Below are 11242 nucleotides of genomic sequence, written 5' to 3'. Positions count from 1 at the left end.
TATATATATATAACCTGAGGTGTATAGGCAACTCTGAGGTGTATTTGCAGCTACTGAATGAACTGAGATAAATAGAGATGCAGCCTCCCTTAATAATAAAAATTGATGTTTATTATTATGCAATTATTATTATTTATTATTTATTATTATCATTGCTATTACTAATAATAACTATTATTACTTTGCTGCTGAGGGGTGGACAGGCAATACAAACAAACAAACCTCTAATAAACCCTAAACCCTAATAAAACCCCAAAGAACAAATTGCAGTTTGCTGCACTAAGCCGCTGCTTCCCTAAACCCTAAACCCTAAACCCTAGAAAACCCTAAACCCTAGAAAACCCTAAACCCCAAGACAACAGCTCGCTGCATTTTGCTGCTCCCCCTACGCTAATAACAACCTAAGCCCAATCATCTAAACCCTAAACCCTAAACCCTGATCTAAATTGCAAACCCTAAACCCTGAAGACACACCACAGGGGCTACGCATAGAGGAAAATGTTTAGTTTAAAACAGAGCGCAGCAGCTCCTGCTGCTGTTGAAGCTGCAGTTGCTGCTGGTGTTGCATTTGCTACTGCAGTTGCAGCAGCAACACAACTGCTGCATCCACTTGTCTTTATTTGTGCTTGCAATAGAGTCGCGCCTTCCCCCTCATGTATTAATTAATCTCTTGTTGCTGTTGCTGCTGTTGCTGCTGCTGCTGCTGCTGCTGCTGCTGGATATTTGTTGAATAGGTAGGTGTTAGATGATAATAAATACATCGGCAAGCAGCAAAAGTTTTGATGAGTAGAACCTGCAGATGCACATTAAATTAGAGCTCCTTGCATGCAACAATCTTCTCCTTGCCGCAAGCAGCAAGAACAGAGACGAGAATACCCTTGCCGTCTGCAAACAAAGACTTAATCTGCTGCGCAACTTCATCAAGATTTCCTTCAGAGTCCTTCGGCAATGTGAGGTCGCTCTTTAAGTCGCCGCTTTCAAGAAGAAGAGAAACAAAACCATCATCAGAGACATCAATTAATTGATATTCTGTCCTTTTAACATTCGGCACCTCCATATTATGCGATGTCGGACATATATCTTCATACTTCTTGCCTGTAAAGATATCTAAACCTACTATATGAGCCTTTGCATGCCCGTGCTTCCCTGTCTTTGATGTTGAATAGTCTACAACTTTACAAGGATTACCCTTCAGCATACAGAAACCGTTCTTCTTTATTGACCCTGCTTGCATAGGGTACGTAAGAGACGCACCCGCATCTGCAGTTTCAAACGTAACGTCTTCAGCGTCAGACATCTTCACAACAAACTAAAAATATAAATTTATTCTATACCCAATTCAAACGCTATAATCTACACAACTTTGCTGCTACACCCGCAGGCCAAGAGCAGCACCAACCCCAGCAACAGCAGCAGCAGCAGCAGCAGCAGCAGCAGTGCGCGATCTGACAAGCAGACACACACAAATAGGATTGTAAATACAGAAACAATCACAGCTTCAAAAGATTAGGGGACTATTACCCTAATCTAAACACATAAAAACCCCTTCAACAAACACCAAACTATACACCCGACCCATCAGAGCACATGTGGGGAGCGGGGGGACGCCTGAGCAGCGGCAGCCACCAGCCAGCTGCTGCTGCTGCTGCAGCAGCAGCAGCAGCGACAGCTGCGGCCCCAAAGCCACCATCAGCACAGCACCCTTGCAGCAAGCACCCTGTGGGGCATCTTAAACAACCAGCAGCCGCTCTTACTGGGGCCCTCCTTACTGTTGCTGCTGCTGCTCGTCCTGCTGCTGCCAACTGCTGCTGCTGCTGCTGCTGCTGCTTGCCTTGTATTGTATGAGGCACGATTCTGCATGCGATATAATCAAACCACTCTCTATAACTATTCCCTTCATCCGTTAGATATATTTTTATTTTGTCTTTATTGATTTATTTCTATGTATTTGCTGCACTCTTTTGTTATTACTGCTCTTAGAAAGATAAAGCGCTGCGGAGCTCGGCCTGACTAAGTGCTGCCCGTTGTTGCTGCTGCTGCAACTCCCTTTGAACATAGTTATAAGTCTTTAGTTAATATCGAGGAGCTTGTAGATTGACATTTCTTCTTCTTGCTTATTTTAAAACCCTTAACTTAATCTTATCTCCTTAGGATATTCCAGCGGCACCGCCTCACGCTCCTGTAGAGAAGGCACACCTGCTGTTTGTTGTTGTTAGTCTCGCTGCAGCCAGCAGCAGCATCATATGCAGCAACAGCATTAGCAGCAGCAGCAGAATCAACAGCAGCAGAGCCAGCAAGGGTAGCAGGTACTGCTTCGGTGGTGGTCTCCCCCTCGCCATGGCTGCGGACAGCTCCCTGCTGCAGCTGGAGGAAGTAATCGAGGATGATGCTGCGCCGACCTCTGCTGCAGGAATTGGCTGCTCCTCTTCAAGCAGCAGCAGCAGCAGCAGCAGCAGCAGTGCCCCGTCAGCTGCGCTGACTGAGGCAGCATCTCGATCTGCGGCGATTGCCGCGGCAGCGCAGGCTGCAGCTCTGTCCGAGCGTTGCCGGTCCCTTCTGCCGTTGCTAAAGGCAGCAGCGGATGCAGGGGAGACGAAGAGCAGTAGCAGCAGCAAAAGCAACAGCAGCAGCAGCAAGGAGTGCCGCAGCACAGCGGGAGACGGGCAGGGCGCTGCAGTGACTGCTGGGGGGCTGCTAGAGTTTGACTCCGATGCAGAGGAGGGGCCAGTGGTGGAGTTAGGTGAGCGCAGGTGTTGTTAGTTTCTTTTATTGCTTGTTGTTTGTTCTTCGTAGCTGCTGCATCTACAGCGCTGTCCCCCGGAGAGAGTGGCTTCCGCTGCTCCTCATGCTGCTACTGCTGCTGCTGCTGCTGCTGCTGCTGTGTGCATGCAGACGTCGGTGTGGGGCTGTTTGACGTGAAGGGACAGCTGCCCAGCGACGCGCGGTTGGCTGAGATGGGGATCCAAGTCGTCGATGTGCCGCAGGAGTCTCCTCTGAATGAGGTGAGCTCTGTTTCTGCTGCTGTTCCCTTAGCAGCAGGGCTAGTAATATTGCTGCGCTTCCTCCTGCTGCTGCTTCCTTTACTGCTGCTGCTTTTGCTGCAGAGGCTGTTATGGGCCGGGCATGCGTTTACGGGGTTGTATATTGTTCTCGCGAATTGTCTACTGCTGCTGCATCTCCTGTTGCTACATTTCTTTTGCCTCTGCTGCAGATGAATTCGGCGCATGCACAGCCCCCCATGGACGCCTTGCAGCGAGCCCTCGCAGCGCGGCTTCAATCTAGCAGCAGCAGCAGCAGACCAGTGATCACCGTGTTGTCCAGTGGCAGCAGCAGCAGCGATGAAGAGGGAGACAGCGACGAGGACACGAAGGGCTAATGAGCTTTCTAGGGACCCTCTCTTAAAGAGAAAATCTTAAATGCAGTTAAAAATACTGGGAAGACAGAGAATCAAAGAAACATTTTTTAAAGTTGCCGTACCCGACCTTCGGAGAGAAGGGGCGGCGAAGCAGTACTTGAGTTCTTTTAAGTTAGGCGGCCTCCAGGCGGCCAGCGCATGCAAACCAGCGAATTTTGAATATGCTGTTGGGCGCATGCATACCCGGTGTATGTGCACATGAGCTTGGGGTGTAGCTTCAAAGCAAAAGACTGAAGCTGAAAAAGCCTCAGCTTACACCCAAAGGAACTCGCTGTTCTGAAGAACAGTTGGTGTTCGCTGCCCCCGCAACGAGCAGGGAAGGGCACTACAGTAGACATGAAGTATAGCAGCAGAGAGGCCAGACATACACCAGGCATGAGAAAGCTACTGTGCTTTACGCACAGTAACACCTCCCCATCCTGTAGCCTTCTACGGGAGACAGACAAAAAATATGCAGGTGCCCCCCCAGCCAGCGGAAACACCGGCCGGCGCGGTGCAGTACGCTGCGGGAGGAGAGCAAGCCCTCACTGTTAACAAATCAGCACTTGCTCTTGCTGCCTGTACACTTTGAAGAGAGAGCGTGGCTGCATCTATTACTTGGGCACCGGGTTAAGCCACTGTCCTCCTTGGCCGTAAGCAGCAGCGACGATCTGGGCGGCTGAGAATTCGCATTGAGCAAAACAAACAGCATCAGCAACGAATGTGCGTCTTTGCTTCCGCATGCGCTGATGTCTGAAATCATAATAAGGGAAACGGGAAGAAGGCAAGATAATAAAGAAAGACTTCAAAACAGAAGTGTACAGAACTTACTCTTCTTCTGCTTCCGAACCATATACGTCATGTGCCAAACCTTGTAGCCTCCGTAGAACACAAGTCCCATCCCGAGGGGATTCGCCCACCACCAGCGGCGATATTCAGAGCTGCGATGCACCAGAAAGAAGAAGAGAAAAAAACACGGTAAGCGCAAGGGGCTCACAAGCCTCTAATTGTGCTTCAAGTGGAAATCAATTCGTGAATATCCACCTTGACTACCATCAGATGATGCACAGTAAGGTCTCTGCACTGCAGCGAGGAGGAGGAAACATGAAATTAAAAAAAAAACAGATCAATTGGAGATACAGAGCTGTATTTCATATTGCCGAATAGGGGAAATATGAAAGCTGGAAGCATATCAATTGATCAGAAGGAAAAAAGAAAGAACTGGCTCTAAGGAGCAGCTTCGAAAAGCAATGTAGAAGAAAAGAAGTGAATGAAACTTCTGCCACAGAATATGCCTGAACGCCTGAGGTGTACAGACAGCTGGATTTTCGTGCAAATGCGGATCAGGCGTCCAAGTTGAACTATCCGAAAAATTCAGCTTTCCGTGGATGTGTGATCTCACACGCGGCCGATTTGAGCGAATTGTTTGTTTGTCCATTGCATCATTTGTTCTGCAACATCTGAAAACTGTTTGCCTTCCAGCTTATGCCACTGGTGTTTCCAACGAACGGGGTTTATCGCGCGCCCCGCCATGGCGACGTAACTCTGGATATGAAACCCCATTTTCCTTTAAACACGAGATAGTCTTGATTTAAAATGTCTTATTATCACTTTAATTATTAAGAAGAAGGAAATAAGAAGGACTTCAAGAGCCCTCCCCTGGGAACGCCGTCTTCAGCCTCTCGGTGGCGGTGGGTTTCAGAAGTTGCAACCCCCCCATAAAACAAATAAGTGGCTTCAATACAACAAATATTTGAAGCTTCTTCATGCAGAAAATACCCCCTAAAGCCCCAACTCCACACATTGGCGCATGCATGCACGTATAGCGTTGGCAGCCGCCGCCGACGGGCATTCTTTTTACCCTCCACAAAACATATAAATAAATATATATATATTCACATTCGTGTAAAACAGCTCAACACACGAGTATTTTGTTGTTAAGTGTAACCTCGTTTGCAACAGCGATGCAGAGGTCTTCTTGCCTGTTGGTAGGCCTTGGGGGTTCAGCGTTGGTGCTGCTGCCTCTGCTGCGCAAACAACGAGGCTGAGCTTTTGAAACTAACAGTAACAAAAGTCAGTCTGTCGCCTCTCAATAACAGGAAGTCTTTCGTAATCGAATCCCCCAATAGTGTATATATATATAGTTACATATATTCAGGCACGCCTCCGTATATGCGTGTGTGCGATGCATATATATATATATATATATATATATATATATATATATATATATATATACATGTTTGTTGCAAGAAAGGTATACTTTAAAGGGAGATAGGCATGAGACAACAAAACATTATTAGTTCAAGCTGTCCTCTGCGAATGTTGGGTTAAAAGCGACGAGAAAAGAGTAAAGTATATTTCCTAAATATATTTTCTTTTTGACTTCCAAATAACAAAGTTGTGAATATCTATGCGCGTTTTTGTGCTGCCAAGCAGAGCCTTCTGCTGCCTCCCCATTCTCTATATCAATCATGTTTCCTTGCATATAAAAAATAAATAATATATATATATATATATATATATATATTATATATTCCTCTCTGTATGGATATTAGCAGCAGCAGCAGCTCTCTTGGGTGCTGAAGTGCATCTGCATTTATTGTTTGTGCATTTCCTGCAAATGTTTGGCTGAGCTGCGCCACCAACAATTTACCAAATGCCTTCACTCCTACAAAAAATGCCTCTGCTCCTGCTCCCATCGTCATACACAGGACACATATCTACATATATATATATATATATATATATGTATATATATATATATATATAGATATATAGATACACATATATATATATATATACATATATATGTATATATATAGTATAATATAAAGTACTTAGAATACACGCAGATGATATATATTATTCCTCTGGAAAATAAAGTGTATACTATATAGATGTATTATATCTAGTATACATATAATATATACGCTATATATATTATATATCCTATACTATATATATGCATATATATACATATATGCATATATATATATATATACATATATATAAACAGGCTGAGGCAACTACAGGGAGTACTGCCAATTGAAGGAAGTGGTGAAGACCGACTGCGTTATTTGTTTGTCTGTCTCTGTTTTAAAATTGCAGTGAGAGACGCTCTATAATACATTATACTATATTATTTTTTATTATGTAATAAAATATAATGTATTCTATTATATTATTATAATATAATTTATTATAAAAACAGAGAGCGCAGAGACAGCAGCAACTGAGTCTCTGATGTCCTGTATAATATAATAATATAATATTATATTATTATCTTATCCAATAATATAATAACCCCGCTTCCTCGTCCTCTTCTTTTGTATTTATTATTTAAAACCCTGTTCACTGTTCTTATAAGAAGAAAACTGCAGAGAGATGTAAATAAGAAAAAACTAAGACAAAAAACAAACAGCTGACGCCGCACTGCTGCCCCCAGGCCGCCATCAGTGAGGCAGCAGCTAATTGCTACCTGGGGTACAGCAGCAGCAGCAGCAGCAGCAGCAGAATCTCCACCTGCTGCTGCCGCTGCTGCTGCTGCTTGTGCTGCTGCTGCTGCTTGTGCTGCTGCTGGTGATGCTGCTGGTACTGCTGGTGCTGCTGCTTTTGCTGCTGCTTGTGCTGCTGTTGCTGCTGCTGCCGCTGCTTCTGCCGCCGTCATTGTCTTCCCTCTGCAGCAGCAGCTCGCTGGTGTCTATAGCCTATGGTTGTATAAAGTATTAAAAGTATATATTTGTTTTGCTTCCTTAATGCAAATATATCTTTTTAATATTTTTCTATATGCAGCAAACCCTTTTGTAGCAGCACTACGCAAACACAAAAGGCTTCAAAGCAATCCTTACAAGGCAGAGAAGCTACCTGCAGCACAAGCAGCAGCAGCAGCAGCAGCACAAGAGACAGCATTCTAATAATAGGCGAAAGCAACAACAGGCTGCGTAGGAGACACTCGTATTGCTAGAGACCGCAGCGAAGAGACAACGACATCCAACCACACAGCAGCAAAAGAGACAGCAGCAAAAGAGACAGCAGCAAAGAGACAGCAGCAAAGAGACACAGCAGCAATGGATACAGCAACAAGAGACACAGCAACGATGGGGACAGCAGCAAAAGAGACAGCAGCAAAGGGGAGAGCAGCAAAAGAGACAGCAGCAAAGGGGACAGCAGCAAAGAGACAGCAGCAAAGAGACACGGCAACAATGGAGACAGCAGCAGAGGAGACAGCAGCAGAGGAGACAGCAGCAGAGGAGACAGCAGCAAAGAGACAAACCTCTACTGTCTTCCCAGTAGCGAGGGTCCTGATGAGGTTTGCTGCAGTCGAGCAAATCGGCAGCCTCAAGCTGCAGCAAGGAGACAAACAGCAGCAAGAACGAAACAGAGACAGATATACACCTGCGCCTCCCCTAAACCCTAAACCCTAAACCCTAAACCCTAAACCCTCCTCACCTTGCAGTGCCCTTTGTGAAGATCGCTGCGTCGCTGTCCTCAGCGCACACGCATTGAATACCTGAAGAGACAAGCATTTGTCTGTAAAGACAGTTTATTAATCTTTAAATAATAATTAATAATCTGTCTTTGTCTTTAATAATAATATGTCTTTAAATAATAATCAATAGTCTGTCTTTGTCTTTAAGGAAATGCTTGCATTTAAAGAGGAGCACCAATATTAGTCTGACTTTAAATAAGAATAATAATAATGTCTTTAAATAATAATAATAATATTTAACCGTCTTTAAACAATAATAATAATAATAATATTAATATGTCTTTAAATAATAATCAAAAGGAGGAGACAGCACCGTGGCAGCCGACTGCCCCCGCTCTGTACGCCTTAGGGTTTAGGGTTTAGGGTTTAAGGTTTAGGGTTTAGGGGTACCGTCCTGAAGCCTGACGAGGGAATGCCATCTAAGAGGGGTTTGCGAAGGCACTTGCTGCACTTCTTTATATTGAGATCGCTGCATTACCTCTAAGCTGCTCATACACCCCAACACACAGCAGCAGCAACAGCACCATCAGCAGCAGCAACAGCAGCACCGCCATCAGCAGCAACAGAAGCAGCACCATCAGCAGCACCATCAGCAGTACGACCGCCATCAGCAGCAGCACCGCCATCAGCAGCAGCAACAGCAACAGCAGCAGCAGCAGCAGCAGCAGCAGCAGCAGAAAATTCTCACTCTTTGCCGTGCGCCTGACTTGCAGCAACGAGGTTTTGATAACTGAGCTGTTTTATTACTTCATTGTGCAGCTGCTGCGTACATTCCTGTCTTTGCTGCTCTGCTGATGCAGCCTCAGCACCGAAAGCAGCCCCCTGCACACACAAACCCTAAACCCTAAACCCTAAACCCTAGACCCTAAAACCCTAACACTAAACCCCTAAACCCAAATTCTAGAACCCAAACCCTAAATCCTAAACCCTGATACTCCTTCCTCTTTCACAAATTCTACACCCCACACCCTAAACCCTAAACCCTAAACCCTAAACCCTAAACCCTAAATCCGTGCCTTTATGATTGCTGTTCTTGCGTGTTTTTCGTTGGCCTCCAGCAATCGGTGTTGCGTCATCAGTCGTTTAATAAGCCGAGACATCATCACCCCCTGTACACCCCAAACCCTAAACCCTAAACCCTAAACCCTAAACCATAATCCCTGCACACGAGCAAATGCAGCAAGAAGAGTCAAAAGACAACCGCTCCAACAGCTGCTGCAGCTGCAGCAGCAGCAGCAGCTGCTGCTGCTGCTGTTCATGCGGCTGGCCCTCCACCAGAAGCAGCAGCGGCGAGGTTTTAAGGTTGAGCCTAGGGTTTAGGGTTTAGGGTTTAGGGTTTAGGGTTACATGCGAGAACTCCGCAGTGGGTATTGTTATTGTCAAGTGCAGCGACGGCTCATCACCAGTCGTTGCGCTGTGCGCCATCCTGAAGATGCAAAACCCTAAACCCTAAACCCTAAACCCTAAACCCCAAACCCTAACCCCGAGAAAGGAAGCGTCAGCCTCAGATTGACTAGCAGTGTGCAGACAGGGCGCAAGGAGGCCGTTGATGGAGCGTAGCAACATCCTAGATCAGGGTTTAGGGTTTAGGGTTTAGGGGGGTACCCTCTGGGTATATAAAGGATGTCTCCAGCATTCAGCGTGAAAGTCGTTGAGGGCCCCAAGTCCTGCAGCAGCAGCAGCAGCAGCAGCAGCAGCAATAGAGCAGCAATGGCAGCAGCAATGGCAGCAGCAATGGCAGCAATAGAGCAGCAGTGGCCGCGACAGCAGCAGCAATCGAGCAGCAACAGAAGCAGCAGCAGTAGCAGCAATAGAGTAGCAATGGGAGCAGCTGTAGCAGCAGCAGCAACAGCAGCAGCAATAGCAGAGAGCGATCGAGAGAGACAGAAGAGAGAGCCCGAAATAAATAAAAAGAATCAAAAGGAGATAAAGAAAGACAAAGAGAGACAGACAGAGATGGAGACACAAACAAAAAAACAAAGAGAGACAGATAAAAGGAGACAGATAAAAGGAGACAGATAAAAGGAGACAGATAAAGAGAGACAGATAAAGAGAGACAAAAGGAGACAGTCTCCTTACCTGTGCATCTGTATGCTCTCGAACAGTAAAAGAATTAGGCGGGGTTAAATATCCAACAGCAAAGACATGATAAAAATATAACTCTGCAAGTCTTAAACAAAATGAAAATAAAAGAGGAGAACTCCGATCTGCCTGATTTAATATATATGAAGCAGACATCAGATAAGGTCGCAGCAACTGTACCCATGCACCTAAAGGGGGCCCCTTTGGCCCCCCAGAGGGCCCCACAGATGGGGGCCCCCCAGAGGGCCCCATAGAAGGGGGCCCCCCAGAGAGCCCCATAGATGGGGGCCCCCCAGAGGGCTCCATAGAAGGGGGCCCCCCAGAGGGCTCCATAGAAGGGGGCCCCCCAGAAGGCTCTGTAGAAGAAGGGGCCCCCGAGGGCCCCGTAGAGGGGGGCCCCCCAGAGGGCTCCACAGATGGGGGGCCCCCAGAGGGCCCCAAAGAGGGGGGGCCCCCAGAGGGCCCCAAAGAGGGGGGGCCCCCAGAGGGGCCCCCCTCTGTTGAGTGTGGGGTGGAGACAGGAGGAACAGGAGGAAGGAGGTCTTGAGTAAAAGGAGAGCCTTCCTAAGTGCAGCAGCAGCAGAAACAGCAGCAAGAGACAGTTAAAGATAAACAGATAAAGAGACGGAAAGATAAACAAATATATTTAAAAAACAGATAAATAGACATTATAAAGATATATAAAAGGAGGTAAATAAACAAGCAAATACAAAAAATATATTCTTTGTATGCCCGCCTTAAACAAAATAATACATAAAGATATATAAACAAATACAATAAAATATATAAATAAAGATATATAAACAAATATAAAATATATAAATAAAGATATAAACAAATTATATACTCTCTATATTCACCTTAAACAATGCGAGATTGCCCGCAGTAAAAACCCTGTGCACCATCTCAGCGAAGACAGACTGAAAACAGACAGAAAAAATTAAATAAATAAATTAATGACTAATTTATAATTAATTTATAATTAATTTATAATTAATTTATAATTAATTTATAATTAATTTATAGTTAATTTATAATTAATTTATAATTAATTTATAATTAATTAAATATAAAAATAAATTCGTAGTTAATTAATTAAATAAAAAATAAAAAAATTAAAATAATTTCTTCAAATGAATAATAGACATAAAATAAATAAAACAAATTAAATTAAGTTAAACAAATTAAGCAAAATAAATTAAATAAATAAATTAAATTAATTAATTAAATAAATAAATAAAACAAAATAAATTAAATTAAACAAATTAAGAAAA

General features: G+C 44.6%; 3 protein-coding genes across 3 annotated transcripts; 1 reads left to right on the top strand and 2 right to left on the bottom strand.

The window, feature by feature from the left end:
* Window positions 1-811: 811 nt before the first annotated feature.
* On the bottom strand, window positions 812-1297 carry EAH_00053680 (translation initiation factor eIF-5A, putative; the record flags this gene model as incomplete). Its single annotated transcript, XM_013393997.1, has 1 exon — window positions 812-1297. One exon carries the CDS (start codon window positions 1295-1297, stop codon window positions 812-814), a length of 486 nt encoding a protein of 161 aa, XP_013249451.1.
* Window positions 1298-2337: 1040 nt separating this feature from the next.
* EAH_00053670 (hypothetical protein, conserved) lies at window positions 2338-3376 on the top strand (the record flags this gene model as incomplete). The annotated part of the gene is made up of 3 exons (XM_013393996.1): window positions 2338-2740; window positions 2893-3002; window positions 3212-3376. The coding sequence occupies 3 exons, from the start codon at window positions 2338-2340 to the stop codon at window positions 3374-3376; spliced, it is 678 nt and encodes a 225-aa protein (XP_013249450.1).
* A 5194-nt stretch (window positions 3377-8570) lies between these two features.
* On the bottom strand, window positions 8571-10873 carry EAH_00053660 (hypothetical protein, conserved; the record flags this gene model as incomplete). The annotated part of the gene is made up of 5 exons (XM_013393995.1): window positions 8571-8708; window positions 9234-9312; window positions 9492-9553; window positions 10149-10532; window positions 10829-10873. The coding sequence occupies 5 exons, from the start codon at window positions 10871-10873 to the stop codon at window positions 8571-8573; spliced, it is 708 nt and encodes a 235-aa protein (XP_013249449.1).
* Between the last annotated feature and the right edge of the window lie 369 nt (window positions 10874-11242).

This window comes from Eimeria acervulina, genomic scaffold, assembly GCF_000499425.1.
Source record: "Eimeria acervulina Houghton genomic scaffold, Eah_scaff1001, whole genome shotgun sequence".
Lineage (NCBI taxonomy): Eukaryota > Apicomplexa > Conoidasida > Eucoccidiorida > Eimeriidae > Eimeria > Eimeria acervulina.
The sequence above is the reverse complement of the archived record's forward strand: the minus strand, read 5'-3'. Positions and strand labels throughout refer to the sequence as shown.